Source organism: Armigeres subalbatus, chromosome 1, assembly GCF_024139115.2.
Source record: "Armigeres subalbatus isolate Guangzhou_Male chromosome 1, GZ_Asu_2, whole genome shotgun sequence".
Lineage (NCBI taxonomy): Eukaryota > Metazoa > Arthropoda > Insecta > Diptera > Culicidae > Armigeres > Armigeres subalbatus.
The window spans coordinates 108,188,036-108,210,260 of NC_085139.1; the positions used below are offsets into that span (position 1 = coordinate 108,188,036).

The 22,225-nt window shown below is 38.3% G+C and overlaps 1 protein-coding gene across 1 annotated transcript in view; it reads right to left on the bottom strand.

Moving 5' to 3' along the window:
• Positions 1 to 1,429: 1,429 nt before the first annotated feature.
• The window catches only part of LOC134204654 (homeobox protein Nkx-2.1), a 159,582-nt gene continuing 138,786 nt past the window's right edge, over positions 1,430 to 22,225 (bottom strand). Inside the window, exons 5-6 of the mRNA XM_062679438.1 lie at positions 15,814 to 15,900; positions 1,430 to 3,638 (exon numbers count right to left, since the gene is read on the bottom strand). Of these exons, the coding sequence (XP_062535422.1) occupies positions 3,177 to 3,638; positions 15,814 to 15,900 (549 nt within the window). The 3' untranslated portion in view covers positions 1,430 to 3,176. The remainder of the gene's footprint in view (positions 3,639 to 15,813; positions 15,901 to 22,225) is intronic.

Below are 22,225 nucleotides of genomic sequence, written 5' to 3' on the forward strand. Positions count from 1 at the left end.
CTCGGACTGGTCATGAAATACCAGGCAGTCTGAAATGGGCACTTTCTAACTCCCGGACAAAATCTGACTGTAAAATTATGTATAACAGATAGCTTTCTTCCATAATATCACCGTCAGACAGTGGGGTTTAGTTTGAACGCACCCACGCAGCAAGAGATGAACTTTCGTGCCCGTTGTTCGATATTGCGCAGGTGTTATGCAGAAAGCCTGATGTTATAGTCGGGGTACGATTATCAACAGATCCATTCAATTAGTTTGATTAACGGGTAGTACAGGTTGTTGGTCGAACATATGAAAGGGAATATTCAATAATTACGTATTGCTAAAAGTGGTTATAACAAATTTTAGGAAATATTTCTTCAAAAACAAACCACACATGGGCTGATTGTAAGAGATGTAAGTATCCTCATTTAACTGGCCCAGGAAACAAAAAGGTTGTCGGATTCCAAGGGGCACCCCCCAGGATTGTATATTTTGGTGAGAAAATCAATCTCTTAAAATTTCAGCTCAATTGCTTGTTGCGTAAGCTGGCGCATTTGATTTGAAGTTTGTATGGGGATTTCAGCCTAAATATATAGGAAAATACAAATCCGTCACTCATTCGATCTGGAAATTGGTTCTGATTGCTCGACTGAGCTCAAAATTACATAAAGGGCAGTTAGTATCAGTACTGAGATTTTCATTTTCATTGAGAGAGGTCACGCGATATTTACACTTTATTCTCTCCCGCTTTCATAGAAAACATAAACATTGAAAGAAATTCTGCTCAATTTTCACATATTTTTATTTCATGAAAGCGCATCAAACTAGTGTAAACAAGCTGTTTCTTCTTCTTCTTCAATAATGTTACTTCTAACTCGAAAATCAAAAACAATACAATCATTGTATCGATTAGTCATCGTTATTTGCAAAGATCTATTAAAACTATTTAGAAATTTAGATTTCCAAACAAAGCACATTCCCATCATGACTGCTTGTAATGTGACAGGTGACCGGGAGGCGGCTACATTTTCATTTGGTCTCTTGAAAATGAAAATGTAATTGTTTTCGTTTTCACATGACAGCCACGTAAATTAGCAGTACTGGTTAGTATGTTACAGAACAATTTTACAGAAGATTGTCCTATGATTAAATGAACTTTTACTTAGCTTTCGGCTGATTCGATTCGATCAATAAATCCAAAGATACACAATCTAGCCCCTAATAGATCATTTCTCACCCAAGGACACAATCCTGGGGGGTGCCCCGAGGAATTCGACAACATTTTTTTCACCCCATATTAAGCAGGGCCTGGTTTCCTGATGGCCATTTTAGGCCCGCAGTAGTTATTGGCGTACTTACCTATCAATAATATGTAATTTAATCTCAGTATTCCACAACAGTTTTCTATTCAAATGAGATTCTCTACTTTAATTCAAAATCAAACATGTTTATTTTTTTTATACTGATGTTTATTTCTTTTCGCCATTTTTTTAGTTACCACATTCTATATTCTTTCAAATTTAATACAAACTTGGCCACCACAACGTGTGCCAACGTACAGAGGTTTCAATTAGTATCGAGCTTCTCCCGTAACTGAAATGTTTTGCCGCATTTGACTTTAATTTTCACTACATTTTTTTCCTTCTTTTTATAGATATGATTTAAATTAAATAACGTTCTTACTTTGATTGATTTAGAGCATGCCTCACCTTTCCTGATGCTCTCGTTTGGACTAAAAACTCCTGTTTTCAGTGTCAATTTTGTTTTAATATCATTGGAAAGTTCTATTACACTTGCGTTGCGCTTATTTGCATATGCAGCAGTTTTGTTGTTGAGTCACATTATTCATTCGTACAAATCCGCAATGAACGGGTGCGGGGGTGTCAGAATTCAACTTCACAATTGCGGGGAACAGTGTATGGGATGGGAAATATGGGATACGGGTGGGAGAGCATGATGAGCACAGGATGAGATAAATATTCCATTTTGTTTCCATTGTTTTTCATTTGCTCATTCTCATGCACGCAAAAGGAAAAATCGCTACTGAAATTGGTGCCTATATGTACAGATTTACCTCATAGAAAACTGAGCGCTTCTAGGTGTCACGGTCGTCGTCGTGAGCGTCATTGTCGGCAAAGGTTTCCAATTGTGTTACCTAACCAATTCGATAGGAGTCGAATTTTTTAATTTTGTGGCCTTCTCTTTTTGATTTTTGTTGATTGACGCATTTTTTAATGTCACATGCGTACTGCTTCGAATATATTTACACTTTAATTAAAATGAGATTTTTTTTCTGTCAGGGCGCTGAATTAATTTTATGCTCCATGCTTCTATCGATATCATTAATGTCCGTTTTTATTGATGGCGGGAAACGCTTAATTTAATTGAAATTGAATTTAAAATTCTGATTCTGATTATGTTACAATGAAATTAAAATCGGAACGTTTGATGTCTCGAATATTTTTACAAATTGGAATTGGTGGAATTATTGAAAACAATGATGAAACAAACAAACAAAACTATTGATTCCATGAACATAAGCTGTATTCTAATGACGATGAATAAAGTATCTTTGTTATGATTACTGTTATTGCAATGTCGTCGATGTTACGCGGCCGATTGGTGTTCCAAATGTGTTAGTATTTTCCTCTTCTTTGTGTTTCCATACGATCACTACTCCGCAACAATTGTACTTCAATTTCAAATCCATTGTTATCCCCAACACTAAAACGTCGTCTTGGTCGTCGTTGTCTCATTTGCTACACTTTTACTGACGACCCATGGTCACAGTATGGCGCCCAACTCAGATGCACTTGAGTCGTCTTATTGGCTAGTTATTTGTTTGTTTCTATTTACAGTTTGATTACTTTTTTTTTGTTTTTAGTAAGTATTTCGTCTCTGCCTCCCATGGAAAAATCAAATCTACAGCTTAGATAAAATATGTATATATTAATTTAATATAAAATTAAGTAAAACGAGATTCCTCGAATGCTAACAGTAGACGGTTTGTCTTTTGTTTCACGTGGGTTTCAAAGAGAACAAAAAGTAAGATCGAACACCCTTAATACGAGACGCCCGGGAAACAGTTCCGGATTTATCGTAAACTTATCGTCACCCACAATAACCCCAGAACTACTCTTCCGGCGTCGGACGCTCAAAAGAGGAAGAATAAAGACCTAACAAATCACCTAATATTACCAGGCTCGGGTTTGCAACGGCAAGTAGCTTCCGCACTGCTGCTGGTGGCTGTTGGCCATGAAGTTGTTCTGGTTCCGGTACGCCATGGCCAGGCTGTTGGACATGAGACTGTTATTGCACGGCTGCTGCAGCATCTGGCCGGTCACGTTGTGACTGCCCTGGTACGACGACAGGAGCGTTGTTGTGGGCGTGTCTGGCGAGTGGGTTTGGTTGGAATCGCTGGTTAGGACAACTGAGGAACCACCTCCGCCTCCACCACCGCCGCCGCCACCGCCACCACCGCTGGACGTTAGGGAAGTATTGCTGCCGCCTAGTTGCTGCTGCTGTTGACTCTGCTGCTGCTGTTGTTGCTGCTGCTGCTGCTGTTGAGCAGAAGCGCTGGAATTAGAGCCGCCGGAACACGGCTTGCCATCTTTAACTAGTACTGGTACGGCCACACGTCGTGGTGAGCTGGCTGACTGGATGAAAAACGAGAACTGCATTAGTGGGTGGTCTTGGCGCTACTTCGAAACGATTTTAAAATAGTTGGAGCAGTAGTACAAAGTCTTTATTTGGGTGATTTATTCGATCATGTTCACGATCAAATACTTTTAATAAATATTGATGGAAATAGATTCAGTTTCTCTAACGACAGCTAGCTGTTCGCGGTCATCATCATACCACAAATAAGAAGTATTGATTCAAATTCCTCTGAATTTTCAAAATTTCCCCGAAAAAAATATTGGAAATTTCTCAGCCAAATCTATTAAATTCCCATATTTTTTTGTGTTTTTTTTACAGGATTTTATTTTGGAATATCAATAAACATCTCTTGAATTCCTGAGGGATTGTATGCTTTATTTCCGAAGGATTTTTTTAAAACTTCTACTGAATTTCTAATAGATTTTTTTTTTATTTTTCGAAGGAAATTATTTTAAATTTTAAAAGGAAATTCTTCCGCTGATTGTGCTGTGCTGGTTGATCGGCAGATTTCCGAAAATTTGTTCGTGCAATCTGCTTAAAACAAGATCATTGCAACAGACGAAGCACGATTCCACGTCCTAGCAGGCGGATTGATGGAATTTCGAGATCATCTGCGAATACTGGGTCCCGAGCTGATTTAAAAAACCGCAAACATGTTTAAACTTAAAGAAAACACACATTAAGAATGTCGTTTTGGAAAACGATCCATAAAAAAAGCGAAAAATGATCCATAAATAATGTTTCATAAAACGCCACCATAAATCCATAAAATAGTTCAGGAGTATCCATAAAGAATAATTTTAAGATCCATATCTACGCATAAATTTAGCTATTTACAGGAAAATATGTTCTTTTAGACATGGTCAGAAAAAACAATAACATCCCTGTTATTTTCCCATGAATATATGACAAATTATCCATAAATCTTCATAAAATGATCTTTGGAAACTATATTTTGATCCATAAAAATTCAAATTTACGCATAATTTTGTTCATAAGATTTATAATTTTGATAATATGATCCACAACGCTTGGAAAGAAGGCCAATAAAACTATATTAATTTATCCGAAATGTTTTTGTAATCTGTGGATCATATGATCAGATTTAAGGATCATATCACCAAAATTATGAATCATATGGACGTAGTTGTGGATCAAATGACCAAAATTATGGATCATGTTACTGAAACTATGGATCATCATCACGATAAACATTGCGCAAATTCGTAGTTTTATATATCAAAATATAGTTTGTTATGGATAATTTTCCAAAGAGGAGGTGTACAGGAGGTGTAAGTAAGTAAGAAGGTTTCCAAAGATTTATGGATAATTTGTCATACGTTCATGGGAAAATAGCAAGCCGCTTCTGTAGTTGATCTCTGTTACTTTATCTTTCACAGTAGACATTCGCTCATTGGGGTTAATTAGGGGCGCTTTTTAATTGGGTCAAATCTCGATATTCGCTAGTTCGAGGCCATGCTCTAATTAGCGAACGATCGTTGTACTTCGTCGTCAGCGTTATGATGATCTGTTTTAGCAAGTTGGAATGAAGTAGATTGATTGCTGTTCACCGAGGAGAATCGGCAACGCAGAATACTTTCTCATTTGGTGGTTCTTTGTGTTGCTGCAGTTTCGCTAATATTCAGTAGAATAAAGTCCAAATATTTTTGCTAGAGATTTTCAGGTCTTGAACATCGTCTGTATGTTTTCGGCAAGTTTGCATGAGTTTCCAAGGATGAGTCTTGTCCGAATGGGATGAAGGATGATATAGGCTGTTTGAGCCTCACTTGCAGCATTTGTATCCCGTATCGACTGCCAAGGCTTCCTTATCCTTGTCTATATACACCGGGATTATCACTCATTTCTCGTTATTAATAGAAACTCAATTTATATACTACTACAAACATCGTAGAATTCCTAGAGGAATTCTGAAGAGTCATCCTAAATAGGATACAGGAGAAAATAGACACGACTCTCCGACGGCAGTAGGCAAGATATTTGGTATTCATTGACTACGAAAAAGCTACCGATAGTCTGAACCACGAAAATCTGTAGGACGCCCATAGACCAAAGGGAATTCTGGACAAAATCGTCGGCCTCATCGAAGCGCAGAGTCCTGCATAACGGAGCTTTATCTGACCCCATCCGTATAGTCGCTGGAGTGAGGCAAGTGTACTCTATCTTCGCTACTGTTTATCTTCGTAATCAACGAGATCATGGTAGGTGCGATTGATCGTGTACCAAACCGCGGGCTTCTCTGGCATCCTATTACTATGAAACATCTAAACGACTACGATTTGGTTAATGATATGGCTCTACTAGCGCAACGGCGCTCTGATATGCAGAGCAAGCTGAACGACCTGGCCGATTGCTTTTCAACGGTGGGTCTCACCATAGACGTCAACAAGACCAAATCGTTGGATGTCAACACGGACAACCCCTCCAACTTCACGGTAGCCGGGCAAGCAGTGGAGATGGTTGAGGGCCTTCAATATCCTGGCTGTCAGTTTACGTCGTATGGTCGACATAGGAGCACGGATCAAGAAGGCTAGGGCTGCTTTTGCGAGTTTACGAAATATATGGAGATCCAATCAGATTAGTCAATGCATTAATTTTCGAATATTCAGCTCCAACGTGATATCTGTGTTGTTGAACGCCAATGAGACTTGGCATGTATCTGCAGAGATAACGCCGAAACTACAAGTATTTATCAGCCGGTGTCTAAGTTTTATTATTCCGGCCTGGTGGCCTTACAACTGGATCTCGAACACTGAGTTCCATCGACGATGCGACGAACCGATATCAACATAAATTTGAGAGCCACAAATTATGGGTCGGCCACACATTACGAAAGAGCGAATATGAACTCTGCAAGCGCTGGACTGGAATCCTGCAGGGCATCCCAGTGGAGGCAGACCCAGGGGTTCGTGGCGACGAAGCCTCAACAAAGAAATAATGGAAGTGGACAGGAATCTGACTTGGGCTCAGGTCAAGGCTAAAGCGAATAGCCACCCATTGACCGGCCATGATGGAGATCTTTTACGTAGGCCCTATCACCCAACCAGCGGATGGCAGATTTTTATACAGTTCTGCATAAGAACCTTACAGAAACTGTATAATAATTGGGCATATACAATTTCGGAAGATTCTAATACAATTTTTGTATTAACCTTCCTAGTGCATTGGGGTCCATTTCGACCCAAGCACACCCAAAACACCGCTGTAACTTTGTAACGCAACGAGATAAAAATCTGAAAAATTCTGACTTTTCCTAACTTTCGGAAATAAGGATTCCCTGAGAAAATCAGCTTCCAGCGACATCTAAGAGAGGCGCCACAAAAAAAGTGACACATTGTGCATTGCGGTCCATTTGGACCCAAGATTTCATCTCGATCACAAAAATTCAAATTTCAACCGATTCTCGATCTTTAGGCACCAAACGAAAGCTGTAGGTTCCAATAACAAGCCCACGGGGTGATTCATTCAAATTGACCACTCTGGTCCCCGGGGAACCTGTGCTAAAGAGGTACTGTTTGAGCTTCTCAATTTGGCACCAAATTATCGAGTTTCGTGTTATGAAACATAAAATTGCTTGCAAATATGTGCTCTGATGATCCCAACTGTATTTACTATATTGTATATGCCATTTCTGGGCAAAATTATCTCTCGAGCGGTCATCGGAAAGCCCTCTGGAAGATCCGGCCTTTTAACTGGACTGTTTTTTAACTGGGCGTTCGCTAACTGGGCCAAAGCCCACTTAAAAAGCAGTTATCCGTCAAAAAACAACAACAAAGACTCTGTGACGAGGGGATTCTGAATGGTATGTTCTTTAAGCTTCATGTAAAACACGATCACAACAATGCATCGCGAATTCCCTCGTCAGCCCAGTTAAAAAGCGGCGTTCGGTAACTGGGCTGGTGTTTTAGCCCAGTTAGCGAACGGTTGCTGTACTAGCACTTGACTCAACCTTTGACAGTTAATATATGGGCCTGACGTTTTGGGCTGATGGTTCATTCGTTCTGAAATGTTGCACACCCCAAAATTTGCCTTAAAATGTCTCAAACACAAAAATATTATTTTTACTGATTTAGACTTTTACCAGAATTTTTCTAACATCGGTTCAAGTATTCTTGACCGATGCACTATCGTTTGTAACCATAAACGAGGTAGGGCTTTAGGAACCAATTATAAAGGAACAAAAATAAAAAATGTGTAAAATCTGGAAAATCCGACACAATATCCTACTGCAACCAATGCAATGGTTATTCCGAATGAACTTTGAACACAATACCCAGTGAAGAATGTTTCGTTTACCCAAAAGTTTCCACGGAGAAAAATATATTTCGAAACAATTTTTCACTCTTTCTTTCTATCTAAAATATCTAATGCATAAATTACCATACCAGAAGATGTGAGATGAAATTTGTACAAAAAAGTTTAGTCGAAAATTGATGAAACAATGTACCATGCGTTTCCATATGCTCACATGTTCATATGTTGATGGACATTTTAGTTATCTTTGCCTATACTACCTCGTGGGCTAAGATGGGATGTGACAGCTCAATTATGACTGCCTTGTTGTATTTTTAACCGATTGCTTTGACGGAGAGGCCGACACTGCTTTCAAATTAATTCAGTGAAAAATCTTTCATAAATTTTGCATCAAAACACGGTGATATTGCGTCTATTTGTTCCATCATCTTCTATCTTCTTCTTCTTCTTCTTCTTCATCTATAGATAAAAATGAGTTTACATTTCCTTTGAGGCAATATAACTCATAAACGGTTGGACCAATTAGCAAGATTTATTTACGGTTCAATTCGTTTTGGGCTACACACTAACTTTTTCTTTTTCGAGCTCGGCAAAATCGGGCACCGCTGTAGCTCAGCAAATTTCAAAACTGAACTTCGGCAGAAAATTTCGTTTATTTCTGATTCTCAGCAAAATTTTTACTTTATCTCAGTAACCGAAACGTCACTTTTACTGAGATCTCTGTGAAAATTATGTTTGCTGAAACTCGGCGGTGCCCATCTCGGGAAAATAAACAAAATATGCTGAGATCTCGGCGAAAACAATTAAGTGTGTATGCTGTGTTTGTATATGTGAAAAGATAGAACATTTTGTTAGGAAAGTTGTATAAATGTAAAAACATGAGTTTTAAAGAAAACCATTAAGCTCGAACTGAAATAGATCTAGAGGGCGGCGCTGCCATCAACTAAACGATTGACAGTAAGGTAAGGTCGAAATAAAAACAACCCGAGCAAGATCAGGCAGGTTCGACTAGTTTGTTATAAAAGATGATAAGTACCTACAAGCAAATGAGTTTTAGAGTGTAAAAGGTAAAAATCAGTTTCAAATCAGCACAAGTTCTGAGAACTATTTAGATACCATTAGCAATCCAGCATGAATTGATTTTAAACAAAAAAGTTTGAGAAGATATAATTTGCGTTTTTTGCAAAACATCTATACATTAACACACGACCAAATTATCAACAAGCTGGCCTTCGAAAAATGTTCCGCCATTGATCGAAGTAATCGATTGCCGTATTCTACCAGGTGGTACGATTATGACAGAAAATCGGTACGATTTTTAGTGACTAATTGGCAGATCCTATCCTAGCCCCCGGAAAGCCTATGCCCCCTGAAAAAACAAACAAGGGGACATGAAAATATCAGATTGTTGAAATACCGTTCTTACTTATATGAACATAAAACATTTGAATGACTTCAACGTGAACGCCGAGGAAAATTCACAAGCAACGAACCTTCAGCTATTTTGTGTCTGAATCAACGGGAAATTTTCCTAGCGGAATTTTATTTTTCGAAACTAGCGGCAGTCACGGAATTTTGAGGGGGATTTTTTCTTTCTTGTCTCAAATTTTATATTTTGAGCAGTGTATTGAAAATGATAGAATGAATTATAGGCCGTGCACTACTTACGTAAGGGATTATTGGAGGATGGGGTAATTTCCTCACAATCCGTATAAATGAAAAATAACTTGTATGAACAAAATCTTACATGAGGGGAGGAGAAAAATCCCCCACATAATAAGTGTATGGACCCTTAGGCATCAAATAAAAGTATGGATCCAAATAATCAAATAACAGGCGAATGATATTTTATAACATTGGTTTCAATAGTGTAAGAAGCCATTAAATTTATCTCTGGTTTGAGTTAACAAACACCTAGAAAAAAAATGTCAAAATAGATACCCTTGCCAAAACCAGTACCAGTCGCTTTACTCTCAGTTATATCTTATTTTAAGTAAATTTTTGATTCAATAAAAATTCAAATATGATAAATCGCATAAAGCGATTCGAAAAAAGTGTCATCTGACTGCAAAACCAGCTGATCTGAAACGAATAATAGGAAAAAATATTCGTAGGATGTTTCTTGTGGAGGTTTTTTTTTGATGTAGAACCACGTCTGTCTGTTCTATATTGGGGTACACTTTACGATTGCAAAAAATTGAAAAACGTCACGGAAATATGATAGACTTTGATTGTTGATATCTCAGCAGCTTCTAGATGTATTTTCAATTTTCATGGATCATTCGATCAATAAGGAGTCAACGCTTCATACTCGATGTACACTGATGTTGTTTTTTACGCGGCTTTTTTTACTCAAATCGTATTTTATGCGATTTTTTTACTCGAATTTCCGGATCTCCGCGGTTATTTCTTAATATTCAGTTGCAATTGGCTTTTTCTGCACCATGTATATAACATGTGTATTTCATTCAGGAAGATGATTATGTCGTTTTCATTTTTTATTTCCATATTGGAACAACATTGGAATGTCAATGCGATCAAACGCCTTGCTAAAGTCAGTGTATAGAGCTTCCACGTAGTTACCATTATCCATTGCATTAAGAGAATAATCAATGAATTCTATTAAATTTGTAGCGGTAGAGCGACCTTTGAAAAATCCATGCTGCTTATTCGTAATTCTGTTTTTAAGTTGTGAAAATAATTTTTCATTAATAATGGATTCAAAAAGTTTGGGAATGCAAGAGATAATGGCTATTCCACGGTAATTACGAATGTCAGATTTTTTGCCTGATTTGAAGATAGGAGCCTTTCCATACCCTAGGAAAATTTCCGGATTTCAATGACAATCTGAAGAGCCAAAACAAAGTCAGTTCTTTAGCTAGACTCTGCATAAATATCGGTGGAATACCGCCAGGACCAGGGCCTTTAGATGCATCTAAGTTTTTTAAAGCGTTTAGAATATCGTTCACCATGATCTGATTAACACCGATATCCCTAGCGAATTATGGAATAGGCGCAAAAAAATCTAGGTCGCGATCTTGTTCCGAAAAGCTGGTGTATATTTCTTGGAAGAAATCTCCAAAAAGATTACAGATATCTTCCGAGCAATTACCGACGCTTTCGTCTAAATACATGGTCGACGATAAATTGTCTGATTTTAATTTTGATTTTACGTAATTGAAGAAGTTCTTTGGCTTTGACTTTATTTCGTTTTCTGTTTTCGTGTTGTGTTCTCCGAATGCTACATCAATTGCTAATTTTAATTGATCGCAGATGTCTAAATATTTTTCCAAATTTTCATTCGTCTTGTCTAGCTTGTAAGTTTTATGTAATTTTTGTTTGCGATTCTTTAATTTTTTTATTTGCCTATTGTACCAAATTGGATATTTTGAATTTCCGTTCTGTTGTTTTCTTCTTTTTGGAACCTCGTCAATAATAATATCAAAAATAATGTTATAAAAGACATCAACGCAAGATTCAATATTACCTTCATTCTCTAAAATTTGCTTCCAGTTAAATCTACTTAGCTTATGTCTAATGTTGTCATAGTTTGCTTTGTTGTATTCAAGGACTTCTTCAAAGTCACAGTCGCTGGGTTTTTTATATTTATGAACGATCACAGAGTAGGGACACGGCAGGTATTTTCGTCTGTTCGTCATAGTCTCGAAAACCAATAAAAAAAAGCTTTTTTTGTAAAACTCATACGTACCAAATCGTAAGCTCAGGAGAAACGTTCTGCTATAAAGGAGTTATGGCAAATGTACGTTGCTTTCGTTGGTTTCAGCCCCTAAGACGATGGACGGAAATACCTGCCGTGTCCCTATTCGATTGGCGTGTGGAATGTTTCGTTTTTCCATAAGGGATTCAGCCAGCATAGACGTCAAATTAATGCAACTTACAGGCAGAGTGTAAAATAATCGAAATTTTTTGGTGAAGTCCACCTTTCTTCACTTGTCAGCTCACTTCCAGACACATTCATAGTCGGCTCTGGACTGTCAATATTCGGTTGAATATTAGTCATTGAATATTTATGCACATTTTACAAATTGATAAATTATCTGAAATCTGAACACGTTTCAAATGAGTAAAGTAATTTATCACATAGAACTGAATCCGATTTTCATCCGCGAGGCACTTTGAACGGTAAACATCAACATAAACAACGCTAATTATGTTTTTTTCTGCACATAGTAAGCACACTCAGTGACAGTCGAATGAATGAGTTTGTGGAGTAGTCGTCTGACTATGTCATTCTATGTTTTGAATATTCAAGCGATGTTTGTCAAAATTCGGTTCGAAGTTAATTCATGAAGATGAATATTTTAAGCTCTGCTTACAGGGCTCTTAACTGAGGCAGTTCATTTCTGCTAACTTACACGCGCGTTTCTCTCGAAAGCTTGGGGGCGTTTGACGGCAGCTTTTCGCTTACGTCTATTGATGCCAGTAGAGGGGCTCGGAATCAGCCAGTCAGGGTTGTGCTGAATTATTCTTATACGATAATTATATAGTTTCAATATAAAAACAAACACATTCATTGTCTACAGATTTCTTGAAAAAGCACAATACATCCGAAACGTCGGATGAAAACATAAAACCCCGTTTTTGATCCAAAAAGACCGAAAGCTAAAACCTCAAACGATGCCATCTTAGTCGAATCAATCAAGAAAACCATGTAGACCTTTTTTTGTGCTAAGAAAAATACCCTACTGCATCTGAACGAAATATGACGAGATAGGGAGGTTGTCGAGATGTAGAATGCCCAAATATATGTAGATTAAAGGGGCCGAAAAAACATCGACATAGGAAGAGATATCGAGATATAGAACATCGAGATGTAGGGAGTCGACTGTAATACCAATTTATTGTCAACAATCAAGTTCAATGGGATGTTTGGCATTGTGGTGTTATGTAGGAAAATAAGTTCAAAAGTAGCATTTACCAATGCTTTGAATCGAGATATACACCCATATTCTTGTTTACCGTGGTGCATCGAAACCCGTACATTTAAGCACTTCAGTATATATAAAAATCTCTAGAAAATGCAAATCGAATGCAAATAGAACGTTCGTCATTGATCTAACTGCACGATGGCCTCTATTTTTTGTGTGCTCCACTGTATTACATTGAAAGTAATGAACAATATGATAAAATTACGAACAAAATCAACACCTTCTGATTCGAAATCCGTACACCGTGGACGGACTTCGAATCATAGGATTATAATCCGTACAGCTATTTTCTAACAAAATATTTAAATTAAAGCAGACCAATTGAAACAAACTAACACTGTGAATAGCACAACACGCACCTTAAGAAGCGATCCCTTTGTTATTTATGCTGCTGATCTTACTATATTGATTGCAATTTGCAATTTAAACACACTCACTTTCGGTACCATTGCGTCCAACACGCGAACAAAATGGCACCTGAAACTTCCCGTGTGCGGGGTGCCGATTTGTTTTTCAATAATGTTATTTTAATTTCAGAGCCTACTTTCCATTTCAATGACCAAAAAGTTTTCTGTCAAGCATAAGATCAAGATAAGATAAATGGTTCTTAAATAAATTTCCTTAAACCCCCTGCAATTTAATGATATCTCACGAAGTGGACGGATTTCGGGGCTGTACGGGAACTGCATTCGTTCGAAAGTGTCGTTCGTCCGTAAACAAGAATAGGGGTGATAATTATCGAACGATTCTCACTCTCTGGCGAGTTTTTATCAATTGATAATTTGGATATGTGATCGCTTGAGAGTGTTGCTCATCCTCGATTGTTTGAAAACTTTATTTTTATTCATAGCAATATGTATGAATTCATATGACTACTTTTGTCACTCTAGCAAAGTCACTCCTAACGATTTGTCAATTATCTGTCCCCTGAATGTGAAACGGTTGGTACGGCTGTCCCCGTTTCTTCCTTTCATAGATTCAAAACTCTTCGTTGATCATGTTATTTATTACCAAATAATCTGATTGCCGGGGACTTATGGATTGTCTCCCAAATTCAAGCCTGCATGGTGGGCCTGGCCGTTTTAATACTTGTGTCATATTTATGATATGCTGCAAATATTAATACAGACAAGAAAATGATCGGAAATACAACCGACATTGCCAGGACGCTTTTAAATACTGGCTGTGCATGTGCTAAGACAAGACAAGACAAGATTGTTTGAAAACTTTATTTTAATCAGTCTTTTCAAATGTTGGTATAACAATTTTATACATCACCAGGGTTCATAATCTTAGTAATCAGTTGAGGACAGGATAAACAACAAAACAGATTCATCCAGGCTTGAAAAACGATTGCTTCGGTCTCATCTAACAGAAACGTCGAAAACCTGTACATTACATAAAGCTACGTAGTTCTACGTCACATTTGCGTGCAACCCGAGTTTTTCATTAACCCTGTAGAAAGTTTGAGAATTTGACTTTCAGTCTTTAGGGATTGCACACGGGGTTTTATGTTGTCATCCTTTTTCAATGAATCTGTCGACAATGAATGTGTTTATGTTTTATGTTGGTGTACTTACTAACTAAGTTTCGTTTTATTGTCACGTTAGCCCTCAGCATAGGGAATTTTCCGCCCAACCTCTCACAAGACAGGGCAACGTAAGTTTAATTGATCCAATAATGACCACCTACATAGTGAGTGCTCGGCGGATAACGTAATTTTTCTCGTTGAAGCGAATTGTGGTAACAAAGTAGGTCATATGCTGAGGGCTAATCTTCTTCTATATACATAAACAAAAAAAATGGCCCAAAGCCTATTAGGGAAGTGTTGGCGGGTCTTGATCTCGAATACATGTCCCTTGTCCACCAATTCTTGAAAGTTGCTGATGTTAGATTGTAATCTCCGTCCATTCATCTCTTTTGCTGTCGCAATCCCTTAAGAATGTCTTCCTCTTGTTGTCTACCGTTAAACCCCATTCGTATGTCTTCCTCTCGCTGCTGTCTCCCGAAAATGTTTGTCTCGTTACAGATGTAAAAAATTGCCATGGATTTCAACTGTGTGAACATTAGCATTGTAATTAATTAAGCACCCTAAATTCCCTTCCTTTCCTATTGTATAATTGTATTCCTTAACCTCGACCAAACCGCGAGTCTTTCGGTTCCCCAAAACTAACATTAGTGTATGAGAATCATTAAAAACTGTATTTAAAAAGATGATTCCGGCTCCGTAGCACTTTACGGCAAATGAGCCTTCCAAATAAATGATAGTTAACAAAAAAATACAGAAAAATGAATTTCTGTTTGTCTGAACTTTATAGACTCGGAAACTACTGAACCGATCGTCGTTGAAATTTGTATGCAGAGGTTTTTGGGGCCGGGGAAGGTTCTCAAGATGGTTCGAGACCCCTCCCCGCTTTGGAAAGGGGGGCTATCATACTAATGAAACACTTATTTCTTAATAACACGAGAATGAATCAAGCAAATGGAACCAAATCTGGCATGTGGAGGTTTTGAAAGGGAAGATATGTTTCTGTGGTGGTTCAAAACCCCTCCCCCTTTTGTAAAAGGGGGCTCCCATGCAAATGAAACAGAAATTTCTGCATAACTCGATAACTAATCAGAGAATAAATCAATTTCAGGCGAAACGAAGTTCGTCGGGCCTGCTAGTGTGACAATAAAACGGTTAGTTAGTACACTCAATATAAAAACATAAACACATTCATTGTCTACAGATTTCTTGAAAAAGCACAATACATCCGAAACGTCGGATGAAAACATAAAACCCCGTTTTTGATCCAAACAGACTGAAAGCCAAAATCTCAAACGATGCCATCTTAGTCGAATCAATCAAGAAAACCCTGTAGACCTTTTTTTGTGCTAAGAAAAATACCCTACTGCATAACCAACTTTCTTAAAATCAAAAATAAATAAGTTAAGCACCGATACTAACCTGATTATGCTGGTTCTGCTCCGCCATCGCCTTCTCCTTGGCTTGCCGTTTGCATTTGTATCGATGATTCTGAAACCATATTTTAACCTGCAACGGAAAGAGACAGAGAAAACGGAACTGCTTAAAACTTCAGCCTTGTTGGTCTTTTATGCATTCTCTCCCAGCTAGTCTCGCATTTTTGGTATAGGATTCAAGATTGCGCCGTTAAACCTCGACAACCGACCGCATGGATTGGGTGTGTCGTCTTCGCGTCTTTCGGTCTGTCTGTTCTGTATTTTCGCCTCATCGCGTCTCGCTGTCATTGCTGTCGCGTCGTCGTTGTCGTCGTTTTGGGTAGGACAAAGGGAAACTCCGGTTGATTTCAACTGGAGCGTGGAGAAACGCGAGCACTGAGCCACAGCCAAGACGTAATCGAGATATGTGCGGAAACAAGATGGCGTAGGGCCTGTGGGAAGTAGGAGATACATAGAAAAGCTCTGGGGAGAGTGGTTCGAAATGTACTTGCACTTGCCAATGCCGTTTGTAAGCTGGATAGGTGCTGTTGTACCGCAATTGTTTATATGTAGAGATGTCGTAAAATCCCGATTAATCGATTAGTTACTAATCGATTACTCTTGATTCTTGTCGATTATTGAATCGATTAATCATTGTATAGTAATCGATTCAAAATTAATTGATTATCACAACGATGAATCGATTAATCGAAATAATCAATTAATTTTCGACATCCTTATGATGTCGTTAAATTCTGATTAATCGATTAGTAACTAATCGATTACTCACGATTCATCTCGATTATTGAATCGATTAATCGTTGGGTAATAATCGATTCAAAATTAATCGATTATCACAACGATGAATCGATTAATCGAAGTAACCGATTAATTTGCGACATCTCTATTTATATGACGTTGTCAAACAAGGTCTTAGATACAAACATGAAGAGCTCCTTTAATATGAATAGCTGTATATAAAATGTACACGTATTTTGACGAAAAAATTCATTTGCGATAGCTTTAAGAAGTGCGATTCTTATTATTTCACTTTCCTGTGTACGTTTGCTCAACATAGAAAACCGGAGATCTGAAACCGTCACCGTCATCGTCGACCCACGTCCTACCTTTATTAAATAGTTCGGTTTACGAACGTGAAACATCAGAAACGAGAATACCTATGTAGTCTTTATCGTTTTCGCAAGTCGAGGGAAAAGGAGAGCGCCTTTTATAACTCCCTCTTGTTGACGCGCCCCATTGTGTGCGCAAGAGCTGTAAAGAGCCATCTTCAGACCTCTTGCGATCGTTCACCGGCAGAGACGGTGTAGGTGTTCTCAATTTGCTGGTTTTTGTGTGACAAAGGTTAAATGGATTCATTCATTACATATCACCTCATGAACTTGTATGTTGTTTGTCAAACAATCAAAAAAAAATTAAACATTCACTGTTTGATAAAGGATTTCAATATATTGCTTTCACACTGAAGCTGTTAAAATTTGGCAACCGCTGAAAACTTTTGCTCCCTGCTTTGGCGACGAGCGTAGTTATTCCGTTTGTGCTTGCAGCTTGTATGGTAGGTACATAGTAATATGTCACAGCTCGCCCAGCGAATCTTCTTGAAAGCTGAACCGCTAACCGTGTCGTGTTCCCATGCTGAGCTTCAAGGTGGAAAACTTTCACACACAGACCTTCAAAGTGTTCTAATTTCATTAGTGGCCCCAACAGTAAGCTCCTCGTCCCGTGTGAACCCAACGCATGTGCTGCTGCTGCTTCTGCGGTGATGGTGTCGGACAGTCAACATTATTCTGCAGAAGTCAACAGCATGCAGGTACGGAGCGATGTGTACGTTTGTTCACATGAACAAGCGCCAGCCACACGGGTGTGGTGTGAAGTGATTAGGCTGCTCTCTGACAGCCATACTTTTGGGTTCAAGTAGACTGAAAATTCCATTCGAGTGTCTGAGAATGCTTGAGCTTTTACCTCGGCGCCATCGTCGCCGCTACCGGCTGAATTAGAAATCTTCAGTCAGGTTAAGTTGGAGGGAAGGCTGGTGATGCTTTCCAGTTGTGTTGAATCCAGTTTTTCGGTCGCTGAGAAAGCTTTAACACGGGAAAGCCTTATACATTTTTTGTGGTTTTGGTTTTTTCAAATGAACGCACTTCATTAACATTCATAAGACGCTAGCTGTATGAAAAGATACATAGGAAAGAGATTAAATTATGAATCAGAAGAAAACATTATCGATTGTTGCCAACAATCACTCGGCCATTCCACCCATTATTCTCTTCATCCGGGTCCAAGTGTCTTTATTTTTTAATTTGATCGTTACTAGGCCACAACACAAGTTTGTAGTTACTATACACGTGTTTCTTTCACGATTGTACACAATCAGTGAGAGGACCTCTTCTAGGTTCTCTACTAAACATCACTTCCGAACTACCACGTCCAATCTGCTGTATTCTGTAGATGTCAGTATATTTGGTACAGTTTTTGCATCTACAACATTGTCGACATACCAAACATTTTATGCGACAAACGCCAGTGTTCTGAATGAACTATCTCACTGTTGACTTACTTTTACTCTATATTACCACGTAGAGCATCATGTTCGCAATAGGAAACCTAAATTATCAAAACGAATTACAAAATCCGTTTTCTATAGATAGCGCAAACTTTGTTCAAGTGTCCAATTCAAACTATCACAAAAAGGTTCTGTGCTTTCCATCCTTGCGAGGAGCACATGCAAAATATGATGTAGGAAATCATTTCGTATTCCCTTTTTTCTCATCTCATGGGATGCGAACGGGTCTCACCAAAACAGTGCATTCACAAATTCCCACCAGCTTCCCTTCCCCGGATGGTGATTGGTGGTGGTGGTGGTGATGCATCAGCCCGCAGCGGTGAGTACCTCATTCACACTCCGGAATTGAAAAATGAGTAAAAAGAGCAGGTCTCTAAATATGTGTATTTGAAAAGAAATGAAAATATATTATAGTTAAAGTAACCACTACTGAGTTATTATGAGCCACTCGAGCCCGCAGACGAGTGGTCTCTCCTGTACTCACTCATTCGTGCGGGATGAAAAGCCGGCACCCACCCTCCGATCCACCGCCGTATTCCATCCCATAACTGCGCCAGTGTCTTTTTCTTGCATGGTCCTTGTCGGAGTGCGCCCCTCTCATCGTCATTATCATCATCCATCTTTACTAGACATGGTCTATTTAGTATGCGCACGGTTGAGAGGGGTCAAACAAATTTCGATCGCGTTAGAACAAGTAACTGCGAAATCTCGTAACAGGTGTCATAAATACTTATGTTTTATTGAAATATTTTGCATAGAAGTTTACAAACATCGTAGAAATCGATCCTAGAACTGTTTCATTGCAAATAGACAACAATGAAGATAATGAAAACAAATGTTTGAACATTTCCTAGCGTGTGGCGCCATTAACCGAGACTGTATCCACGGACCGGCCATCACGAAGCCAATGGCGCCATTATCTGCATCATCGGCAAACTTTCGTTCTTTAACCGAACCGTTGGTGCGGCGGAGCGCCATATACGTACATAAGTGTCGGTACACTTACATAGATTTGTATGACCGACCATCGTCACTGGCAATGCAATTGAGTGACGAGAAAGTGCAGCCAGCGGGCGCACTTGCCATTCATCTGTGTCAAACCACTTAGGAATGTTATTTCTAATTATTTTCTTCTATTGCATTGCGCAAACATTTCAGCCTCCATTTTGTTTGCGATGTCACACGTGGCGTTTTAATCGTTCTAAATTTGTACGGATAAAATGGCACTGTAGACTCTATAGAGTGTAGAAAGCATGAAAAAACGATGTCTCTGTTTTCCTAATTACTTCAATAACAAATTATCACACTTCATTTTCGTTTTTGCCCCGATCGACCAATTTTGGTACGCAGAATTTTACTTTGTTCAATACAGAAAGTCAACAACATCGACAATTGTTAAAAAGGCCCAATAAGCGAACGACATTCTATTCGACATTCATCACACGACCAACATGTGCGGCCACACTTCAGAGGAAAATCTGATTCGTCGTCTTCAAAAATGCCTAGAGATGCCGTAAAATTCCGATTAATCGATTACTCTCGATTCTTATCGATTATTGAATCGTTTGATCGTTGGGTAGTAATCAATTTAAAATTAATCGATTATCATAACGATGAATCGCTTAATCGAAGTAATCGACTGATTTGCGACATCTTTAAAACTGCCTTACGGGGAAGGCTTTCGAAGCAGTAAAGTGCAGGCTAGTGCATCCGTCAAATGTCTACCTTGAAAATGATGTATGGAATTCCTGATGTGATTGTGCCAAACTTAATAGCCAAGATCAGATCAACTACACCTCCAGAAACGGATAGATTAGACACACTTGTTGAGGTTTCCTTGGGTATCCCGAAGTTATGTTCCACTATTGAAGCATGTCAGCTGGATGCGTACGCATACCATGTCGCCCTTCGTTAATCAAGGTCGATTGAGTAGAACCAGGGGTGGCATTGCAACTAGCAAAAGATGACCCAAGTGCATTTAAGTTAGACACATGGAAACATCAAAGTAATTTATTATTGAATCCTTCTTTACCTTTAAATTACTTAGCTCAACATTGGATCTGTAGCACTGTAGACTCGGATAAACATTAAATTTATGGTTATTGTCGTAACAATATCTCAATTTGCAAAACATATCGTATCGCCATAATGTTTAAATCGGTTGCAACTGCTCAATAAACAATATTGCGTTTTATAGTCACTGAACACAATTTACTTGTTTATAAATTAACTCCCAATCCATGCCCTGAAGGATGCCATTCCAACAGTCTATACATGCTACACGCAAATACAATTACTCTTATTCTCTCTGTTTAAGCCTAGTACGTGCTAGTACGCTGCTCTTACGGAATGGGTTTAGGAAAAGTGACAGCTCCATTTACTTTACCCAGCAGGCGTTATTAGCGTTTAGAAATTTCCTCTACTTGTCAGCTCCGTACTGCTCACGGAATTTCAGAGTGGAATAATTTCGTGAGCATTCCGTATCCTATCTATTTGCACAGTACTTTTCTGCAGCGTACTAGCCTTTATATTGCGATTTGCAAATAAAATTATTTATTTAGCATTGCAAACAACCTGCAAGCAACTTGCACAGGAAGGAGCTGTCAAAATTCATGCTGATTCGTCTGTTTTAGGCGTGTTATTCATTGGATTCACGTTAGTTTTAATTTGATGTGTACGTCGGAGCAGTGGTGCTAACATATTTTACTTACTTTTCAGGGGAAGTATGTAAAACATTGGCACTTTATTTATTAGTTTTATCATACTTTCCTGTAAAAAAAAAATAACTTTCAATTACAATATCTTAAATGTGGAGTAAGAGCTCATCATATTTTGCTTAAATAGAATGACAAATCATTACGACTTCGATTATAACATAATCTTCTTAAAAGGTAAAATAGCCAGCAACACTGTATGCAAGATCTTTTGCATGTCTGTTGCAACTTCGTGCATTTGGCGAACTCAACGCAAACTGCAATACTCAAACCGTTCGTTTATAAAAAAACGGTGCAGTTCCATTATTGCACTCTTTTGACACCGCGTACAAAAATTCTACACCCAACTCGACAGGGTGTACCAATCCATTCAAATCTTCAAACTGTCAGCGGTGTTTTGTTTTGATTGTTATGATTCTTTTTGCATTTTCATGTTTGATTTCGTTTTCGTGCTTGAAAAAACTGATTAAAAAATATGGAATTGCTTCGGGATTTGATTGACTCGTCTGAATCGGATGGTGAGGAAGATTTGTTTATGTTGTTTTCAACAGACAACGGTCAAACCAAGGGCCAAACACAAAAAAAAATCGCGAGTGGATAATTTTATGACTACTATTGAACGTTACGGGGATGAAGAAGTAAGTTATACTATTCTGCAATATCTACTGAACATAAAATAAAGTTAGTGAATCGAATATTTACAGTTAAAAGAAAACTTCCGATTGACCAGAAGTACATCAGAAGTACTAGTGGATAAATACCGAAATTCTGAATATCACCGAGAAACAGAAGGACGTGGTTGGAATACTGTGTGTGCTGAAAAACAGATCATTTTTGTGGTAAGTGCAAATACAAAATATGTATACGAAATATGGACACATTATGTGTGCTTTGCCTATTTCAGGTTCTGCGCCAACAAGAACTCTTATAGGGAAATCTGCAATCTGTTTGGCATGTCGGAATCAACTTTTTTCAAACATATGGAATCGATTCAAGATTATTTCTACAGTATTTCTAGTGAGTTTATAAAAATGCCTGAAACTGAGCAAGAAAAAATGAGTGTTTCAAATGAGTTCGAAATGGTAATTGGTTAAATTCTTATATACAAAATGAATTTGATTGTG